At 39.8% G+C, this 23,033-nt stretch overlaps 3 protein-coding genes across 7 annotated transcripts in view; 2 read left to right on the top strand and 1 right to left on the bottom strand.

Moving 5' to 3' along the window:
* The window catches only part of Nop17l (PIH1 domain-containing protein Nop17-like), a 4,300-nt gene extending 618 nt beyond the window's left edge, over positions 1-3,682 (top strand). The window contains exons 2-4 of the mRNA XM_089077133.1: positions 31-1,224; positions 1,316-1,761; positions 2,072-3,682. Coding sequence (XP_088933259.1) covers positions 31-1,224; positions 1,316-1,761; positions 2,072-2,465 — 2,034 coding nt within the window. The 3' untranslated portion in view covers positions 2,466-3,682. The remainder of the gene's footprint in view (positions 1-30; positions 1,225-1,315; positions 1,762-2,071) is intronic.
* Positions 1-22,984, bottom strand: part of LOC105430217 (uronyl 2-sulfotransferase) — a 27,407-nt gene extending 4,423 nt beyond the window's left edge. Inside the window, exon 1 of the mRNA XM_089077135.1 lies at positions 22,851-22,984. Within this exon, the coding sequence (XP_088933261.1) occupies positions 22,851-22,910 (60 nt within the window). The 5' untranslated portion in view covers positions 22,911-22,984. The remainder of the gene's footprint in view (positions 1-22,850) is intronic.
* Elk (Eag-like K[+] channel) overlaps positions 4,072-23,033 on the top strand; it is a 32,651-nt gene continuing 13,689 nt past the window's right edge. Inside the window, exons 1-4 of one of the 5 annotated variants that reach the window (XM_089077129.1) lie at positions 4,072-4,229; positions 11,926-12,036; positions 21,113-21,346; positions 22,902-23,033. In XM_089077129.1, the coding sequence (XP_088933255.1) occupies positions 11,961-12,036; positions 21,113-21,346; positions 22,902-23,033 (442 nt within the window). In that variant the 5' untranslated portion in view covers positions 4,072-4,229; positions 11,926-11,960. Of the gene's footprint in view, positions 4,230-9,168; positions 9,622-11,925; positions 12,037-21,112; positions 21,347-22,901 lie in introns of those variants that run through there. The other 4 variants (XM_089077130.1, XM_089077128.1, XM_089077132.1 and 1 more) reach the window with 4 other exon arrangements.

The following is a 23,033-nucleotide window of genomic DNA, read 5'->3' as shown; positions in this document are numbered from 1 at the left end:
GTATCTAATTCATATTCTCTGTTTCCCTAGGTGAAGCTGGACAAGAAGAATCTGAAGTTTCCTAAAATCAGTTTCAAAGGGATGACACATCCTACGGTGATCAGGAAACCTTCGGAGGAGCCGCCAAAAGAACCATTGGATATAGAGCCAGAGATCTATCAGAAAATAATGTCGAATTACGATGAAAGTCGTGAGAGCTTCTTAAAGCGAAAGGAGGAGAAGTCGCAACGTGTCCCATCCGTCACCACCTATTACAAGTGCAAGGAGCAAAAGCCTGTGGATGAAAGATATGTTACTCCCAAATTTACTATCAAACATCAGTCTGATGTGGAAATGGAGGATTTTGTTTTGAGCAGAGATGCAAAGATGTTTGCCACGATCCCTAAAAAATTGGTGATTACTATAGATTTGCCTCTGTTGAAAAGCGCCAACGATGCGACGCTGGATATACATGAATGGGCTCTTACTTTAAAAAGTGAAAAGCCTGCAAAGTACTTGTTAGATTTACCATTACCGCATCCCGTAGCTGGAGATAATGGAAATGCTAAATTTGATCCAAAGTATAAAAAATTAATTGTAACTTTACCGGTTATTCGGCCAACGATACCAGTAGATGGCATCAGTAGAGTGAATTGTGAGATTGACAGTGATCAAAACGGTCCAGTAACATCTAAGGATGACGAAAAAAATTTACCCAATAACAAAATAGAGTTAGTGAAAGAGTGTGAAAGCACATGCGAAAATGTCGAATTTGATAAGGAAAATAAATTAACAGACAAGTGCGAAGATACTGCCTTACGGACTAGTAATACGACAGAAATTGCTGATGAATTTATGAATCCTAGTGTTAAATATAACCTTCCAGCTTATACTTGTAATATTTACAATAATCAGTTAGCCATTATTATAAATGTAAAAAACGTAAATCCAGATGCGATACGCCACAAAATTTTAAATAATAATATAGGAATACATATCTTGTTAACGTCTGTAGGCGCCGGATTTTTTCCACAATATTATTCGTTGTGTTTTAAAATAGAAAATGGCTGTATTGAGCCAGAAACTCTTACGATTGAACCATGGGATAATAATGTTGTGTTTAGCATCACAGTGAATAATATTGAGGATGTAACACAATATTTCGTTGGAGTGGATATGGAATTTATGGAAAGAAAGGATCTTCCCACAGCCGCATCCTTTACAAACAAGTTTAAGGAATTAATGGTAAAACATTAAATGTATTACATATTTAAAGAATGTAAAAGAAAATTACATTTTATCTATGATAAGTTTATCTATGATAATGTTTTTACAGTGCTCTACAAAAGACGAACCTCAGGTGGAAAGACAAATCTCTGTACAGCCACAAGACGATGGCGTTGTTATAAATATTCATCCAAATCAACAAGATTCTGATGATGAAGAGGAACAAGAGAGCGCAAGAGTTGTGAAGCGACAAGAGAAGAAGCATGTCATCGAGAAAGCTAGATCAGTTTCAGAAAGCAGTGGGGATGAACTAGCAAGCAATAGTAGTAACAGCAGTGTGAGACTTTCGAAGGGAATATTAAAGTCACGCCGTGCTCGCGATTTCTCACGTTCCATGTCTGAATCAAGCGCCGATGAAAACAGCCTCCCTGCATCATGCACAGATTATAATTACGATCATTACGATTCCATACACGATGTCAATTCTGAATCAGATTGTTCAAGTTTAAAAAAGACTGTACGATTTAACGATGTAGTTTCACGACAGTTATTTAGGTATTATAATACAGAGCAATTAACAATTATCTTCTTAACGAAGGAGGGTGTATTTGAAAATAATCAAACAGAAGTAATCATCAGAATGTAGCCAATTATAAGAAACAAAATTTTATATAAAATTACATATAAGAAATTATATGTGAGAAAAAAAAAGATAATATAAATTTAGTAATTTAGTAATGAAAAAAAGAAATATAAAAACAAATAATTTTGCTTTATGATATTGCAAATGCATCCTCTTTCTACAAGTATTAATAATTTTAATAGGAATAGTAATAGAGAGAGCTCACTTATGTAATTTTTTTAGATCCAATTCGAGTATTCTTGGACAACGAAAGAAGAATCAGCGCAAACTGCGAAATAAGAAACGCGCGCATGATCGCCGACTAAGCGAAAGTGAAAATTCTGAAACTGAAGAACGTGACAAGTATAAAGTAGATTATAAGCGTTCTTCGAGTGAAGAAACTTCTGAGAACGTGAAACCTATACTCGCTCGAGATAAGAATTCGCAGCAACAAAGAACCGCCAATATTGAGATTGCAAAATCGAAAAATGATGACAAGCATTCTTCATACAAACGTAAATCTAGCTTCGAAGAAAAATCCACTGAAGATGTTCAAGTCGATACCTCGATTAAAACCACGAAAGATGTAGTTCAATTGGAATTTAAGAATGATCTGATATTCGATCTTGATATGTAGATATGAACTACAAGGTAATTATACACAATGTGATAGGCACAATCGAGGATGTTATTGCAATTTTTTGATAACTTAGTAACTGACAACTTGACGCTAATATCTTACATTTTCAAACTATATATAACATTGCAAAGCTAATTATTTTAAGATTTAATATCAAAGAAATTATTTAGATTGAAATAATTTTCTAGCGCGTTATTAGTATAGAGATAGTAATTACAAAAGCATTATGGCGAATCAAAATTATTAATTCATTCAAATAACCGACTTGAATTAATAATAAAATAATGTAGTATTAAAATTTATTTCTAATATTTCTAATATAAATAGATAAAGAGAAGATTTTTGCTTAATAAATATATCAACTCAAAAGATAATCATATTAAAATACAGATAATGGTAATGCTGTATGGTGAAATATTTTAATTAAAATCTTTTAGAGAAAATTAATTAGAAATTGAATGAATGTAATGATTCAGCCAAGAAACATATATACTCTTTTTTTCATGCACATTAAATATTACTGCCACATAATACATGTGATTTCTACTCGTAGATAATACTTGATTAAATCAAGATCAGATGATAAGCACAGATAGAGCTTTGTAGCTTTGTGATAGAAACGTATAATCTTAATGAAGATTGTACGTAAATTTACGCAAAAGTATGTTTAATCTTCGTACTATATATATATATATATATATATATATATATATATATATATTCTTACGCCAAGAGTCTGCAGACATAATGCGTTGCAACGCGAGCGCCTTGCCAAAAAATCATGTAATGATAATAAAAATGAATATGGCTTCGCTTCGAAAATTGCTAATTACGTGGCGTAGAACTTTTGATGCCTAATGTTATCTAAGTCATTTTCTTGTATAAATATCGAAAGTTATCTATTTGAAGAAAATTTTTTTATTGGAAAACATTTTTGCGAAATTGAAATATTTATCGATTTGATATATTATATATTTTGTAAATTAAATTAAATGTATATAAGTTATTTTGATCTGGTAACCGGTAAAGAAACGTTTACATATCTGCACTCTCAACATACTCCATTCCTAAGTTATACATCGTGTTTAAGGTTTTTTACTCGTAAGCATACACAGTCCGTATAATACATTCATGCAACAATATATTCGTAACGATTCTGTAACGATATAATATGAATATGAAATAAACAGAACCGCAAATGTTGTTATAGTTGAGATATATTATTCTCGGCTCATTATGTTCATAATTAGTTATAATATTTAATATCAAAAACCAAGAATGTATTACGAAAAGGTCATTGCTGCGTTTGAAATTTTTTATTGAACATAAATATTTTTTATGACGTATTTTTATTATTCGCGGATTGATTCTACATTCTGATAAGTAACATTGTACTTAAAATTTCTTAAAAACTGTTCAAGATTTCCGTTGTCGGAGTATTGGTATACTGATATACTGAGGAGGATGAAATTGGAGTTTTCCAACTGCTGATCTGGCGAATGCGGACTACGTCGATCGTGTGTCACGGCGCGTATCCGCGAAAACGTCGAGTGCCGGGTCGTGCAAAGCCGTGACACGATGTGCAAAAGCAGGACCATAGGGCAAGAACGGCGCGACGGCGGAACGTGGTGATCGAAAAGTAGGGCACGGCCCACGGCGGAAACAACCGGGCCGCGCTCTCCGAGCCCCCGCCGCGGGATGAGAGTTCGGCCCCCCCGGAGTTCGAGACCATCGATCCCGCTACTCGCGCTGGTGTATAAGGTCGTTAAACTAACCCCCGGTCTACCCTGCGCGGTATCTTTCGCCGCATCGCCGCATACTTCCTCGTATTATTCCTATTGATGTACCATCAGGAGGGAGACCGGACGCGACGCGATGTTCTAATTTCGCGCGATCACGATCGCGTCGGTTTATTGTCGTCGGTTCGTCGTCGCCTCGTTGCCAGCGGGTCATTTTAAGTTTCAACCAGGTTGCTCATTGCGACGCGTTGGCGAGGCGAATCTCGAGGAACGGAATCTCAGCGTTCTCGTTACGCAATCTTTAATTAGGCGTATCTTCTGGTCTGCGGTGTTCATTTACAGATTGCTAGGCTTTTAATTAGAAAAAGAAGTTATAGTAAAGCTCTGACATTCTTTCTATGTATTTTGAATGAGACTGAACTGAAACTCGGCAGTGTCGATCACGAAAAATCGACTGTCCCTCAATCGAAACGCGGCAGGTCTCCCCAATGCGGTTTTGCGATTGTTGAATTCCTCGTTAATGTCTTGAAAATTCGCTCATCCGGGGATGATCCTTTCGTCGCGGCGAGATAATAATATTTATATAGCGATCCGCGTCGAACACACCGCGGTTTCCCCCGAATACAGCCGGAGGGATGTTTATCCGATGCTGGAGGAGGATAACGAAGAAATAGCGAGATCCAATTTCCGAATGCTTGTCGGGACAACAGGTGATTGAAGTATACGGGATTAAGGGTGGTAGGCCTGACTGGCATCAGGTCGATAAGCCCCCGTCCACCCCCCTTAAGGTTCAGAAAGTCGGTGGCCTGTACCGTGCGAGGGTACACGGAGAGAAGACGGAGAGAGAGAGAGACGGGGTGGGAGGGAGACGGAAAGTGGGAAAGACCGAGGGAGGTAGGGGGTTGAAAATGCACGTACCCCGCGTGCCGCGGTTACGGCCGGCACGACATCGGCAATGCGGCAGCCGGCGGCGTTTAATGTCGCTTCCACGTCGGCCAGTCGTTGCACCTGGCACCATTCGCCAACCCCCGCGGCTGGCGAACGCAGGTGAAACGGGGATGGCCGGCGATATTAAGGACGCGGCCGCTCGCCGGCCCGCGTAACACGGTTTCGAGATTGGGCACACGCGGCGCGATATCGATGGCTCGCGCCAACGGAGATAAAGACCGATGGTGAACGATCGTTACGCGTTATCTCGAACGTGCTACTTCAGCACGTTCGAGAGGCGCGATAACGAAGAGCGATAAGACCCGGACCCGGAAGCCTCGCTTCGTCGAGGGAACGTTCGGTTCTCTTCTTGGCGCTGGTATATTTCATTCGCACGATTCCCTTCTAAGTCTCTCGAGGAGGGGATGGCTTTGGCCGAGTGCCGATTATCTTAATCGGCGATTAATTCACACGATTTCGCATAATCAATATAATTGCGCAACTGCATAATTCCTCGTTTCCCAATCTAATCTTTCTTTCTTTCTTTTTTTTTTTTTTTTTTGTATGGAGATGATAAATGAATCGCCGATTAAGCTAATTGGAGTTTGATCGAAGTCACCCTCGTGATAGCCTCGTATCGTTCGGAACAATCTTGTATAAAGTCATTAAGGACCTGACTCACACACAAGTTTATATATATATATAGTAGCGAACCTACATTTCTCATGTATTTCTCGATAAGCTTAATCGCGCTTAATCTCATAAAGTTTATTCGTCTAACTAGCGACTAATTTTGTTATTCGTCATCTAGAACGAGGCAATCCAGGGTTCCGGAGTATCTGGCTTAATTCATGAAAATCGCTAATCCATTTTGTTGAAAACCGCTGATTTCGTTGGAATTCAAATGGATTCTCGAGACGCAACTGGCAATTTACGATTATACGCGACCGCGGATGCGGACAGAGAAATTTATGTGTATTCTCGTGTAAAAATGATACAATTTCGTGAAGAAATAATACGATTATTTCAAACGTAACTCTATTTTCCGAGATTTCATGCGTCCCTACGTAACCTACCGTACCTCTCTGTTTTCGCTTGAATAATGTATAAGATTCCGGCGTATCTGTCCGTATTACCGCCTTGGCAGTTTGAGATTTACGACACACACGCCTTACCACGCGGCAAAGTCTTGCGTTTGAAAGAGTTTCGTTTCGTTTCACGGAGACGTCATATCTTTTGAAAAAGATATAACGAAACGTCTATGAATGAACACTGACAAAAAAATATCGTCTCCTTATAAATATCTCGTTAACAATAATAATACATCTTATTGATCGCGGAATGGCGCGAAATGAATCGTATTTTATTACATTCGTATTCTACCGTGGAACGAATAGATAAAATCGTCGGCCCGTAAATACAGCTGGCACGATTAAATCGCGCACGGAAAGCATAAAAGTATAGAAAAGATTTATTGTCGCGAGAGAGAGAGAGAGAGAGAGAGAGAGAAGCGTGCGAACGAATAGTCGCACAGAGAGGCACGGAGAGAACAATTAAAACTACGAACAAATCGTAAAAGGATGAAACTCGTTAGCATCGCAGTCGTTCGTGTCGATGACTTTTTATCCATTCAGTTATTAAATAGAGCAGCGGAGTGTGCCGTGTCTCTCGTTTTTCATCTCGCCTCTCGTTGCCTCTGTGCCTTTCTCGTTCTCGCCTTCGTATCTGTCCGCAGAGACATTCGAAGTGCTAGAGTATCGATTGTATGGACCCTATACTCGGTAACTACACAGTGCAGCCTGTGCCGTCCGGATAACCCACTAACATTGATAATCCTCTCGCATTGTTCGGAAAATTTTTTTTTATCAGTTCCTTCCATTTTCTTTTTTTCTTTTTTTTTTTTTGCAGCGCCGCCGATACCACGCTCAAAAAACGATTCGTTACACGTTTGAACTCCTCGTAATCGAATCAACGTTGAGAAGAATCGATTCGGGGATGGAATCCCCTGAAAGCGAGGAGGCGTCTTTGGCACGCGGAACGCGGCGACGGGGAATCGCGACGTGTAATCGAGAGGAGATTATAAAAACGACGCGCGCGTGTCTCGAGTCGATATTTTATTACATCGCAGGGGCTTTTAATTTCGATGAGGCATTGTGGCGTGTACCTATAAAAAGCTATCAGAATGACAAGCGCGAGGTAGTCGGGACGGAATTACTGCAGGCGTTTACCTAATCTCTCCGCAAGGTGCGGAGACGCACGGGCTTAACGCCGTGGCCTCGGCTCGTCGCGACACAGCCGCTTCGGAAACGCAGCTTTTAAAATTAGGTCGCAGCTTTATAATCGCGAAGTAGTCGAAGGTGGTATTTTTAGATCGCGGTTGTGTAGCCGAGCGTAGCGGTTTCTTCAAATTTCTCCCTCCTTCCCCCCCCTCTCTCTCTCTCTCTATCCCTCTCCCCTCTGCCTCTTTCCTCTCTATCTCCCTATTCGACGTATTATACGACGTGACGACGGTCGGCGATGCATCACTCCCCGAGTACGACGTAAGAGGCGTCGACCGGATGGATAAACATCCCCATTTCTGGGGGTAACGACACTCTCAACTACTCGACCGCCATCGCTCTTGATTATCCCGATTTTGTTTCCGGCAACGGATATTACGCGGCGGACCGTACCGGATATACGTCGAGCCTCGTCCAGCGCGAGAGAGAAGTTCTAGCGTTTGATTTCCTTCCAGAAAGATGGTCTAGAGCAATTAGACGCAGTCTCCAGCTCTAATCAGTCGCGAGTTCTATATATTAGGATTTAAAATAACCCAGCCGCCGGTTAATATCGAGCCCGCCTCGGTGAGGCCTTTTTTTTTTGTGCGACGGAAAGATCTATATCGGGAACGCTTGCAGATTGCGCGGCCTGTTCATGAAGGACTAGCACGCGAATACAGTCATCGACCCTGTTCGGTATGAGCGCGTTATACAATACCATCAAACTGACCTGCAGCAACGTTTTATTCAATATAGACCTCGCCTGCGGCGCGGTGCGGCGTACCGGCGCCTACCTCTTTCAACGAAAACGTGTCGGTATTTTTTTTTTTTTTTTTTCACCACCGAGCGCGAAATATTCTTCACGTTCCAAATTACTCGCGACTCACTCGACTATGCACGCCCGTCGGTTAAAACCCGAGCGTTTTTTAGGACGCGTTAAAGAGGCCGCGGCGGCTCTGCGAAAAGTCCGATTTACCCGGTCACAAAGGAACTCATTCTCTTCGACGTTTCGACCTTGAAAAGATAAGGTAAGCTTAGAGACGCTGTGCGTCAAAGCGTCGTAACGCGCGTCGTAAAACGCGCTGGAACGGATTGAAGAGAACGAAAATATATTCGACGCAGGACGCATTCTTTGTGGGGCAGGCGAAAATGTTTGGTCAGATGGGCGCCGCGGCGACGTAAACGAAATAACGGATATACGCCACCACCTTACGCCGTGTTAAGAGAAGAAAGCCCCTGCGGTGATCCGTCAGTGTCGCGTGATATGATGGGATTTTGTTTTAACTTGACGATAAGCCACGTCGATCTTCGTTCGATCCAATATTCGAATTTCTCCTTCGAAAAAGTAATACATCTCCCCTCTCCCTTCCATCTCTTTCGATCATACACAATCATGCAAATTGAACGATGCCTGCCTACTTTTTTTTATATAATTTAAGTGATGACGGTTTTACGAATGTATTATTAGAAATTTTCCCGTATTATCATAAAATTTCCATTCGCATCGGTCATCGACCTATCGACCAAAAAAGGCCGACGTGCGTTCGACGAATTTAAAAAAAAAAAAAAAAAACACCGCCCAAGCCGAAAAGATGAACCCCGGCTCGAAGAAATGACCGTGTCAGATTTTGAGGTGCACGTGCGCGCGCGCAAACGGATGGTGTGTGCGTGCGCGCGCGCGCACAACCCCCGTCGGTAGTCAGCGGCGGCGGCGGCGGCGGCGGCGGCGGCGGCGGCGGTGGCAGCGGCGGTGGTGAAGCGGGGGGCGAGCTGTGGGGTTAGACGGGTCGTCGTGGGGGGGTGCGCGCACTTATCGAAGGTACACTGAAGGCTCGTGCCTTCACCTACGCCTAGGACGCGTGTGTCTGTTACCTTCCCACGGTTTACCACATGTTGCGCTTCGGTACGAGGGGCGCAAGTCAGCCAGGAGCCCGGGCCATCAGGATAGACGGAATCTCTCCCCTCGGCTCTCGGTCAGTTACGCGATCGCCAGCGAACGACTCGCGCGGCCGGTGTGCATCACGACCTGGCTGGTCATCGCGTCGTCGTCGATCCATCGAGTGCCGCATCTCCGTCGAGTGCATCGAACTGACGGACGAGCGCGATCTCATACCTTGCTCCTCGCGAGCCGAAGGGGTTGATCGAAGGGAGATCGGTGTGGATCACACGAACGGTGGTGGTCGCTCGAAGATGCTCGAGCAGTGAGCGGACGATCGCTTTCTCGACAAGGTCGGTACCCATCGGGAACGGAAGCTGTCCAAGTTCTCGTAATTATGCACGCCGTCAAAGAACGGGGAAGGGATGAAAAATCGCGTGCTATCGACAGGTTGCGAGAGGATTTTTTGTAAACGCGAGGGAGATGTAAAGGGACACAGAGTGCTCTATTTAAATTAATTAATAAGCGTAGAATTAATATTCTTACGGTTAATATATTATCATTGTATTACAATTATCTGTATTATAATTATATATATATCATGTTGAATGTGATACGGGGGGTTCCATTAATGAAGAGAAAATTCATGCATTTTTCAAAAGATTTTCAATTTTCCGCGAGTCAGTGAAACAACCTGTTGGTAAAGGGGAATAATTTCCCTAACGTGAAGTAAATAACACTCATTCTTCTATTTTTCAGCGTAAAATAGAACAGCATTTACTTCATTATAAGCAATTTAAATGGATTATACATTCCTTTTTCGATTATTATTATAAAATAACACAACATTTTCGGGCATTTTACCGTATTCAAGAGCACTATTATTATTTTAAAATTGTTAAAGTAAAAGCATTTTAATTAAATAAAATATCTCCCGTATTTTTCTCTCTTTCTCTCCCTCTTTTTCTCTATAGAAAATTCATAGCTTTATGAATACTTGTTTAATGTAATAAAACAAATAATTAATTCTAGATAAAGCGGTTTATTGTATGCAAAATGGTATACAAATTTGGATGCTTCTCAATCTATATTAACTGACTCGGCGTATAAATAATTAATACGATCGTTCTAATACACAGCCGATAAACCATAGAGAATTACTCTCGACCAAAATTCTCGTTTAATGTTTCCGAGATACTACATGTGATTTGAAAGATATTTTAATGTTACATTAGCTTTGCCAATTTGATTATTTCGATTTCTACAAATGTATATTATGCATTTAATTTCCCTTGGTAGCGGATATTTGTAATATTGTAAATATCATCTCGTATTTTCCGTTAATATTCAGGAAGGATTAAACACGCATAATAAATTCAAAAAGAATAGAATTTTTTCTTTTTAAAGAACACAGACAATTTTTTTCATTATTAATGCTAAAGGAAGAAGATCTGTATCAGGTTTCCATGTTGAAAGCGAAAAATTATTAAGCTATATGAGTCTCGTTGAGAGCATTAAAGAACGTCGTGTACATGCGGCGCACGAGAGTAGAATAATTTATGTTAGGTATGTATATGGAAAGCACCGAGATTATAGAATAGTAGAATTTTTGTCATCGATAAATAATATACGGGCTCCATTTCGATATTCATAAACGATCATGTTTGAAGCGGACAAATTGCAACGTTTCGTATCGAATTCCGTAAACTGCATCAAACTGCAAGAATTGCATAAACGCATTAAATTGCAAGAATTGTATAAACGTAATCGTGGACTACTAAAATCGTGCATACTAAAATAAAATGTTCTATTGAATTATTTAACAATATAACGCCGATATTTATTCGCATTATTCTCGCGATAAAAATATTCTGCGTGTAATACACATTTATCGCGAGCAATTTTACGATTCGCCCATTAATTACAGTCAAACATACTTAATGAATAGACGTCCGGATAGTCTTTCTATCGCGATTGAATTGTTTGTAATTAATTAACTAAATACAGGAACGCTCCGGGGCACAGATAATGATAACAAGTACAACTTGCATACATATAATTTGCATACATATTTCCGAGATACGCAAGATTATTCCGAGACGCAATAGTATAACCCAGTTGTTCACGGGCGGTCAATGATTTCTCGATTAAACGGGAAAATGGAAGGGAAGCGATTGAATTAATCTTAGAAAATATTTATTGCATCGGCTTGGAACAATACGCGTTACAATGGCACTTTTGTCCGGTAATAGGGAGATTCAAATGATGTTGACTTACGGTATTCTCCAATGAATCGTATATTTCCATAAAATATTTTGTGACGCGCAAAACGGAGAAATTCAACGTTCGCTGGTGTAACGTAAGAGTCTCTCTCTCTCTAAAGACGCCAAGATTTCTGCGAAATACATTTCGCGTATTGATTTATTTTATAAAATACGCACGTATATATTCCTTGTAGAAATTTAATACTGTACGGAAGGTAGTGATTAATTATTATATTTTCAATAGCACTGGTGCTTTTAATTCCCCTCGAAATAAGTAATTTCCAATATTATATTGGCCAGTATTAAATTGGATTTCTATGCGGGATGTGTGCGATGCGCGATGTGTATGCAAATAATTTAATTGTTATTAACATTTTGCACATTTGCACACAGGTTCGTGCGCTTAACAGCGCGGTGGAGCGGCCCCAATGCCGGTCAGGAAGGGCCTTCTCGCTCCACAGAATACTTTCTTGGACACTATCGCAACTCGCTTCGATGGAACCCGTAAGTCTTTTGTGTGTGTTGTGTCTGATAACTTGTATCTTTGTAATCACTTATATCTTCGACGTAGCAGATATCGTCGTCGCTTATAAGCGACTCAAGTTGCGGAAAGATTTATTCACGGCGAAAAGCTGTCAGACATCAAATTTTTCCCGCTTCTATTAAATTTATAAATTAATGCGTTACTTGTAAATGTCGAATGATTCAGATTGTAATCTTCCTACCTCGCAGGAAAACTTGTTTTTGCGGAACTTTCTTTTTTTTTTTTTAAGAGGTAAAAAGCGATATACGAAAGCATCGCGGGGACGCCAAAGTCGTCGCTTCTTTCGATTAACTTTCATCCCTACACGCGAGGGTTGCGCTTCACCCAAGTCCCTTTTCTTTGAGACGCGAAAAAAGAGACGGTGCGATTCCAGAATGTTTTTACGTTGACTTTCGCATTTGCCGAGTTGCGTATTCGCATCATGACGCGTAGGCACGTAAACGTAATAAAAAAAAAAAAAAAAAAAAAAAGAAATGATTAATACAAGAAACATAAATTGTTGATACGTTGACATTTTTCTTTCGTTCGTGCTATAAGCGGGGCGCGCTTTCGGTTAAATCGATTCAGTTTTGTATTTCGTCGAGGTTTATCGTTTACACCAACCGGGCCTATAATGCTAATGTCCCGATATCACACGGCTTTCCCCTAATGCCTCGATGCGTACATCGGCATTAACTGCGGAGACATTAACGAAGCGCGTAGGATGTCGGTGTCGATGAGCCAGCTGGTGGTAGCATCATGATTATAATTCCGCGTTGGACGCATAAATCTTCAAGTAGGGCAAAAGCGTCAAAATGTCTTTTTTCATTAATTAAACAGTCAGGATTCTATATTTAGAACTCAGTATTTAAAGAAAGAAAAAAAATTTATACTGCAAAACGTGACTCTTTTCTTGAATTACATCCGCGATATCGTGGCTGCAGCGACGTTGCTTGATTTAGGAAAATCACGGGGGTGTAATTTCGTCGAAATTATTCCGATCCGCATACTGATATAATATTAGCATTCCTGCACGCGGTTAGCTATCCAAGTCCCGTTTCAACCACTTGTCCGCAATCACGAATCTTCTCCTTATCTCCGTCCCGTTTCTATCCTGTGAAGCTACAAGTTAGTTAACGTCCTAACTCTTGTCTGCCAAGTCGCACCAACGTAAACTTCGGTTCCTTCGGGCTAAGGGGAAACTAATTATAAGAAGCGGATCGTCAGCGTCGTCATCTTAAACAGATTACAATTAAAGTTGTATCCTTGATAAATATCGGCATTTTTTTCCCTCGGCAATGATATCGAGAAATTCAGGTACCTTGTGTGCGAGGGGTCGCATATTAATATATTCCATTCTTTGTACGATATAATCGCGCGCATGCGCGCCCCTTGATTAACAATTCCTATTTTGCTAATCTACTCCTCTACTCTTTTTTTACGTATTCTCGTGTCCCTTTGTCCCGCAATTTCTCATTTCTCTTCATTTATTCCGATCTCCGGCCGTCGCGGCGCGTTCATTTCTTATTCCTTTGCGACTTCCCTCTTGCGAAACCCCTTCTGAAGTTGAAAACGTCTCGCATTGTGTGTTTCCCATTCGATTGTTGTATCGACGTATCATGGCTGCACGGCGTACTGTGCGTGCAGCTAAACAACCCCTCGCCGCACGAGAACACCTGATAAAACTTCGCGTCCGTCGACCCTACGTTTCGCCACGTCCGCCGGTGAAGCATGTAATATTAATTCAACATCGGCGCCACGCGAATCGATTCGATGTTTTCAAAGTTGTGCATTTCGATCCGATAAATTCGCACAAGGAGGAACATCCTTGGGTACCATTGAAATCCACACGTCGCACTCGGTGCCGTCGATGCAACTTGTGAAGTCTGACTAAAATTAATTTATTCATGACAAATGAAAATTATTAAACGCAATCCGAGCATAATATACATATTAACGTTTGCATGGGAAAAATTGTCTGTACTGAAAACAAAGGAAAATAATAATATATCGATATTATTGCGATTTACACTGCGTTTATTTCAACTGAATACACGTTGTTTACGTATTCAGATGATCTATAAATATGTGTTTATGTTATACACGTATATTTTATTAAACATCCTTCATACATATTATTATTACTATTATTATTATTGCCGCTATTGTCACTATAAAGAAATTTAAAATCATTTAACATTTGCTTGTTTAAAGTAATTTAGTTTTTTTTATGGTTCATATATTTGTAATTATGTATAAAAGTAAAACGTTGTATAATTATAAACTATTATGCAACTATTAAATTGCAGTTGTACACTGTTTCATTGTCAAGAAGTAAACAATTTATATACGTATATATTTTTTGAAAAATATATTCGATACACGTGACAATTTTATTTGTTCCATTCACAGCTTCGATATGTTGTTCAAGCAGCAATAAAATAAAAATTTCTATTCTATTGATTTTTAACATTCAACCAGTGTGTGCGAAAGCATCACGAGAAGAGGATTTTTTTTTTTAGCTGAATCTCTTCTCTCCAACTTTCTACTGATAAATTCTATTATTTTCTCAGCGCGCACGCACACGAATATCCACATAGATGTACACACACACACACACACACACACACACACACACACACACACACACACACACACACAGGCTCAGTCTTTGACATAAAAAAATTGATAGAATATTTATCGTGAAAGCCTACGTTTATTACAAATTAATCTCACTCAGTTGTTTTTCTAATTAACGGAAAATTGTCTGGATCTAGAATAAAAGAAATTGTGTGCAAAATAAGTATAGTTTATCTAATCGCGCTTCGTTTTTGTACATGTAAATGTAATGCAAAGTTAGTAGCGATAACTGGAGCATCCCATAATGTTCGAACTTGAAGATCACGGAAATTATGGAAATTCGAACGGCATAGGTGCATCGAGCGTGACCAATATTTCTGACAGTTTCCAGCTTCCAGTTAGACGAGTCGTAACCATTCCGAATCACTATAGCTGTCACAATGTTTGAACGCGCGTTACGTACACACGTTACACGACACCGACGCATTTCGACAGCGAGTTTCAAGCTGCACGCTTACCTTCTACATCAAAAAGTTCCATTTCTCACGCGCAATGACAGTTCTACTGTCGCAACGTTAATTTTCGACGCTTTGTGTTTACACGTGTACAAAATGTCATTGTAGCGTGTTAATTGCTACGATAATCTACGTCTTGTAACGCGAAACGTACGTTTTGAATTTGGATCAAAATTTGTAAAAGGGTCAATGAAAAATTGTCCAAATACCGAATATTACGCAATGATGTTGCAATCTAAATTCACGACAAATAACAAACGTCGGAACAATATTCCGCCGGATTGTCCCGGCAAAATATATATTTTTGCAAGTAATCTTCATATGTATATATGCATGTTAAAATTTGTTAAAAAACCTACTAGTGCCAACATTGTATGAAAATTGAGCTCGAATTCATATTTCAATGAAAAAACGGCTTTTGCCGCGCGTATCGTGCGTCAATCAAAACTTGGAAAATTGCGTGTAAACTGCAGAAAGATATATGTGTACATACGCAGAACCTGTGAAATGCTACTCTTAGGAAGTTGCGATATAATTAATTCTCCAGCGCAAAGTTTACGACAAGTTTAATCCATTGTACACGTCTATTATACATCGCGATGTATAAGACGAAGACGATCTCTATTCCCCTTTGTCTTAATCTACCCCTTCAATGAATAGAAAGCGCATACGAATAATCCGCGTATCGATCCAAGCGAGAGCAATAATGATTCCTAAATATGGATAACATGTATCTTATCGTAAATAATAATGGCACTGACGTAGATAGATAACCGATGCACGCTCTTATCCGTATTTCGCTGTCGATACAATGATAAACTATACAACGATAACGACAAAATAATCGTAAAAATAATTTAAAATATAACAACAAAGGGAAGCGAATTTAATTAACAGAATTAAAAAAATATTATTTACTTTTGTGAAAAAATTTGATAATATTATTTTTACTATATGACAAATAAGTTGGAGAGAGAGAGAGAGAGAGAGAGAGAGAGAGAGAGAGAGAGAGAGCACATATAATTAAAAAGGTAGAATAATTTGTAACTAAATCATGCCCAAAAACTATATTTCTTTCACAATTTATATTTATATTTAAAACATACGTTGTTTGTTATAAATGTTTGTTTTATTCGTGCTTATTCGTCGCTGGGAAAAAAGCTGAATTAAAGTGGCGATATCAGCGATGTGGCAAACGAATCCCATTTCAAAAGAAAAAGGCCACAGAATATATCGGAACATCAACGAACAAAGTTGATTGCACGGGATTCCATAAGTTTTAGATCTTGCGCGATTCCCAAAGTTAATCTCTTGATATCTGCGCCGGAAAGATATTGTAATGTAAAGATTATCCTCTCCCCCATGAGGGAGAAACTAACATGAGGGTACCTTACGAAACTGTTGAGATTGGATAAAAGCTATTTTCTGTTTTTGAGGAGAATGAACATCGGATTTTCGGCGAATATGTTATACTCGTATATTGATTTTATCTTTCTTGGTCGAATATTAACTTAATGTTTACTATTGAGAAAATAAGAGGGAAAGAAATTATATATATTGCAATATATTCATTTATTTATAAAAAAATGTATCAAATCTTTTTTATAAATATTTTTTTTCTATTTTTTTTTCTCTTATATACTTCTTTTTATATTTTTTTTCTATTTTTACATTTTTCTTCGGTTCGCTTTAGTCGTGATATGTGGGTATTTATCATAGAGTGTAGTTAAGATTTGTTATATGCAAATACGAATCCAATATGATAACAAAATCTCGGACTTTTGTATTTTAAAAACTCGCGATGGTACAGTAAAAATGGAAATAAAACTGTTTTAAACTGCAAATAAAAAAGAAATACACACACACACACACACACACACACACACACACACACACACACACACACACACACACATGTATACGTACTGGAGCTTTATTAGTCCTTCCAACCCTTCGTATTCGAAATTTCACGATTAATGCCAATCATTCATCGTTTCCCTAGCAGAAGTGCTAAGTTACCGGAATCATTTGTAATAAACTTGCTTGAATAATAATAAATCTTTCTGCCACGAAATTACCTTGATAAGCGGAAAATTTGTAGCCGCAAGATCTCGTATATTCGAAACCTTATCTTTTCAAACTGGCAAAATATATATTCCGGTTAGTTGTAAAACAACGTTATTTAATATGTTAAGAATTCAACAATGAAACCTAACTTGTATGAACGAAATTAAAAATATTCACATCAATAAACAAGCGCGAGTAATTATTTAAATGCTTAATTAAAACAGATATTTCAGCGCTTTATAATATTCTCTTTTACACTATATCCATATCGCGATCTGTACGAAACATAATTCATAGAAGATGCAATGGAAGATGCGCCGTGGCCGTCTTGTATAATCGGATTTGTTAGTTGAATTATATTACAACTAACAATAAGAGAGTTTCTTAATAATTCTACCTCGGCGAGGATAACATTGTTCTGTTCCCGACAGTTTAACAACGCGAACTTGGCGAACAACGCTGCAGCTGTAGCTTCACATCGCGCTTATGATCCACATCTTGTACATTTCGCTGCATCTGGACATGCAACTCGGAAAATAATAGATAGCTCCTCTCCTTTGGCAGGTCAATAACTGTTCGCGTAATATCGAAGAGGCCACACACACACACACACACACACACACACGCGCGCGCGCGCGCGCGCTGATAATGTGTTTTAACCAAGAGTTAAATTTATTATTCAAGTTTAAGTTTCAAGAGTTAAATTTATTAACCAAGAGTTAAATTTATTATTCAATTTATTATTCATTTATGTGTTTTAACCAAGAGTTAAATTTATTGTTCAAGAATTATGTATCTTTTTGTAAACTCAAGGATGAATATTGGACCCAAGTTAGATTACCTCAGCCAAGTTCCAACGTTTGAACGCTTTACGTTTCAATTTGATGGTATATAATTGTGCCATCATCATCGTCATCGAGCGGCACCGTCGAATGTAGATCTCGAATAAATACGTTAATCGTTTGACGGATGTTCTTTGATCTCCCTACGAGGGCGCAAATGTTCAAAATTCACGGTCGGAGATTTCGATGGGAACGAAATTCCTTTATGGAAATCCAAGGGAAAGGGAATTGAGACCGGCTGTAAAATTATTCTATTAAATTACAGCTATTCGAAATCGTGCGTAATTAAATCCGCGAAACGTGACAAAAGCTGCAAGGTCGTCGAGCACTCGTACCTTACCGTGTTATCCCCATGATCCATGATGGCCGTGATAATGTCGCGATTAAACATTGACACGTGAGTGAAACTGCCATTGCGTAAGGTAATTATTATTATTATTATTATTATTATTATTTTTAGTTAAACATCACGTATATTTTAATCCATGTATATTCTATAAGCCAAAGACAACAGGGAACATGATTGCAGTAGATAATGGAAACGAATTGCATTCTACGAACGTATCGTACGCTACCCTCGTACACATTCATGATAGTTTATCATAATTAACTTAAAGCCATTGTTTTAATTAAATTTGCTTGTTACGTGAGAACACGCAGAAGGATCAAATCGCTGTCTGGCATGAACGATAAAAATAATCAATTCTATTTTCATCCTATTAGAGTCGATTGATACCTCACGCTTTTTCCCGTTGCTGCAGTTACAATTCGCACAATAAATTGTACACGCCTCGCAAAAACTTTTACAAAAACGCTCTCTCTCCTCTCCTCGTTACTGTCCACCGAGATAATAAACAAACGATTATTCCGGGATGGGATTGGAAAATAACAATTAATGTACACGACCGATATATATATATATATATCTGTCAGTCCATGAAATCCGAAACACTGCGTATACACACCGGATTAATGAGTGCGAAAACAATAATCGCGTATCCGGCCTGGGATAACGAATCATTTTATGATTTCTCAAAGCCCTCATTATGTTTGTAAAACGTTTGCGAAATCCGCGGACATCCTGTGGAGCTTCGGATTATTTAAACTTTGATTATCGGAGCTTTAAATAACTGAATTCCCGTTTCGAGAAATATAGGAGACTGGCTCACGTATCCCCAAGAAATCCCTTCGTTAAGGGAGAAAGATTTCGATTATAGGGGAAGGAATTGTTGCCAAGGTAGGGGAAACACGTCGCTGGCAAACTCGTAGGGTCGCTTTAAGAGTTGGATCAAGGGAGAGACCGTTGACCGTCGAGCGGTGCCAGGCAGTGTCGGAAATGTGCGAATGAAAAAAACTTGAATGAGGAAATCGGATTCGATCAACACTTTGATACGAGAAGTAATTAGTTGTTTCGTTTGATGAGTCGTTCCGACTATAACTTACGCAATTTGCTCGGAGTTCAGAAGCCCCGTGGGATTTCAGTAATTATTTGGCGTTACCGCCTCCGGAGCAATCGGGCGAAACTACAAATGGATCTTTTCCCACAACGACTCGTTTGCCACTTGCGCTAATAATAATCGTTTAGAAGTTTGCGCGATCGATTTACCAGCGCCACGACCGCCAGCTTGCAGCTCGACATTACCAGCTTACTTTGTATCTTATCATGTATTTTCCCTCGAGCCCACGTAACGTCAGTTAAGAACGCTCGAGAATTATTACATAAGACTTAGTTAACTTGGTCGCCGATAATCGAAACGCTGATGGGCACGTCGTGAAAAAAAGGACGCGTGATGCAAACGTCGTTGCATCGCTGATTATCCGGTTCATTGACTGGCAGCTTCGTTAATGATTCTGACGTCATCTGACGTGAAGCCAAGTAAGGGTAAAAGCGAGGTTATTTTTTAATATCGCACTTGGCCTCGGGACTCTTCCCAGTTTGTCTCGTCTTGTCGCGACAGCACACCGAGTCGTGCCTCCTCCCTTCGACGTAATCGTCTTAAGTGAAATGTTACACGGTAATTTATTACACCGGAGGATTTCTGCCGCATGATATGCATGCTCGGGATTCAGGCATTATGCTCCGACGCGAACTTTCAGAAGCAGAAAACTCACGACTCGAGAGATGCATTTAAATTAGTACGACGAGCGGTAAATGCGGTATTGTTTTGCAAACATGCGCGTTTTCTCGAGCATAAATTTCGTTGGTGAAACGAGGTCATTTCGCGGGAAAATCGTTGCGCCTACAGATGTCCAGCGTGATTTGCGCGTCGGTGATGCGAAAAACAAACGACGCAATTTTTCTCCAAACGAAACGTCAACGATGCATACGCGGGCGTCTTTCTCTTTCGGTTGCAACATTAAGAGCGTTTTGTCAACGCTTTCAATCAGGACATGCACATCCTGCACGCGCTCTTTTGTCGAGCGTACGAGCCTCTAATCCGATCGTAAGGGAAACGTGCATCCGGAAACGGCGCAGCATCGTTTGACGATTATAGCTACCCTTCATGCTACGCGGAAAATAGAAATTAACATGAATAATAAGGGCGGTTGAACCGTGAAGAGATTATCGGGCTAAAAATATCTCCCGTAGGGGAGAGCCACGTCCTCCTTTGGGAAGGACGCGCTCGTTGAAAATGTCAGATTTTTCGGTTTGCATCGCGTGAAATTCCGAGCGAGCGCAGGCGAACGCATTCTAAAACAGAATTATAAAAGAGGACATCGGTTACGGAAAATGTGTGTAAAATCGGATGAAAAAGAAACTGCCACTTCATGTCACATTTTTTTCCCCGACACTTTGACGTTGGAGAGAGAGAGAGAGAGAGAGAGAGAGAGAGAGAGAGAGAGAGAGAAAACTTTGTGGATTTTATTTAACAGACACTAAAGTTAAATCACTTTAACATTTTCTTTACGTGTTACGGAAGAATGACTCTTCTGTTACGCGACGATCTATATAATGTTGTCAAATAATTTTTACAACATTGACGCGCACTTTTATCATCATCAATAGGGGATTCGATTCTCAATACTTCTTCTATTTCTATTTCTGTTTGCAGACAGCAACTTTGTACTGGGAAATGCGCAGGTTCCGACGATCTATCCGATCGTCTATTGCTCCGATGGATTTTGCGATCTGACAGGATTCGCGCGAGCGCAGATCATGCAGAAAGGTTGCGCTTGCAAGTTCCTTTATGGGCCGGAAACGAAGGAGGAAGATAAGGCCATGATTGACAAGAGCCTCGAGAGCAAGACGGAATTGAAACGGGAGGTCGTCTTTTACAAGAAGAACGGTGAGTTTCCCGAGATATCGGCGGATGTTTTTGCGAACTGCGAGGGATCGCACTGAGTATTGTGCCAGAGAAGAAATCCTAAAAGATCCTAAAAAGATTACCTCTCTACTTTCATCATGAAGATTATACATATTTTATGATGCGTATCTTCAATTCCAGTATTTCAGGGAAATTACGTTTGCGGCTTGGACCTTATTGCCTAATATTTTTTATTTAGAATTGAACATCTTTTAGTCTTGTATATTTAATGTAATTTTCCATTGCTTAGGATTTGGATTGAAAATAAGCATCATTAATAGGAGAGAAACGTTACGTAATGCAGATTTGTAATTATGTCTTAAAAAAGAAAAAAAAAATGTCTTAAAAAAGAACGCGAAATCTTTAATGATATATCTGCATTTAGAAGAGTGAATGAAAAAGAAAATGCATGCAATAGTGAGAGTCGTTATCGATTTACATTTTTCAAAGTTGCGCGACATTAAGGGACACGACGTTTTCTAAGAAAACTTTCTGTTCAAAACTAAATGAAGTAATCTTGTGGCCGCGCCGTTGACTGGGGGCGCTCTTCGTTTTTTTCTTCGCGCCAAATCAATCTACGGTAAAGTTAATCGAGAGGCTTTCCATAATATATTTCGTGTTATTATCTCGACCCAGAATTTATTTTTCCGGTGACATGGTTTAATTGAGTTTTTTATTTGCCGCGCGCAAATATAAGTTAATTGTCGGTTCGCGAATTTGCATAATCGACGTCACGCATCGGGAAGTCCTTATTTGCATTATTATTATTTTTTCGGGAAAGTCAAATTATCTTCCATAATGATTCGCGAAGGAAACTGCGTGCATTATCCGCGTAAACGCGAAGGAAAACTGATGTAATGAGAGAAAAAAAAAGGAAGAGGAGGAAAAAAGATCAGTCTTGAATGCGAAAAAGACAATCTCGTAAATAAAGAATTGCAAGGGATGTGCCGGCGAAACGGAAATTCTCTTCTGTATACGACGCGATACTTCTTTTGTAGGCCACGCCGACGCGCATTCGCGATATAGCGATTCCGTCGCGTCTCGGGAAGTACCTAATAAAACGTCATCTTATTTTTCATTGTGTAATCACTGTATTTTCATAAAAGCGGGCGCGGCCGTCGGATGCTGTGACCAACGTATTTACCTCCCTCGTTTTTTTTTCCCGCTTTTTGCAACACACACACACACACACACACACACACACACACACACACACACACACACACACACACACACACACACACACACACACACACACACACACTGCGTTTCGCAATCCCTCGAAAAATATCCTCGTTTTAAAAACCGACATAATCCGCGCGTTACGTCCATTCTTTTTGCACGCGCAGCTACGGTTTGCAGCTGGCACAAATATCAACGCTCATTATCAGAGCAAAACTTACGATTACGGTAGCGAGCAAATTTTATCGTCCACATCCCTGCGGAGGACTCCGGCCACTCTAAAATTGATAGCCGACCATATTACCTCGGTCTGTCTGGCTTTCGGTAAACGGACCTCCTTTCGACTTGTGTGCAGGAAGTCCATTCGATTGCCTACTCGACATTGTTCCGATAAAAAACGAGAAGGGTGACGTCGTTCTGTTCCTGGCCTCGCACAAAGACATCACGCACACGAAGAACCTTCAGCTCTGTGAGTTGCACGATAGTG

Source organism: Pogonomyrmex barbatus, unplaced genomic scaffold (assembly GCF_055798465.1).
Source record: "Pogonomyrmex barbatus isolate J1 unplaced genomic scaffold, ASM5579846v1 scaffold2, whole genome shotgun sequence".
NCBI lineage: Eukaryota > Metazoa > Arthropoda > Insecta > Hymenoptera > Formicidae > Pogonomyrmex > Pogonomyrmex barbatus.
Note: the sequence above shows the minus strand (reverse complement) of the source record. Positions and strands in the feature narration are given on the sequence as shown.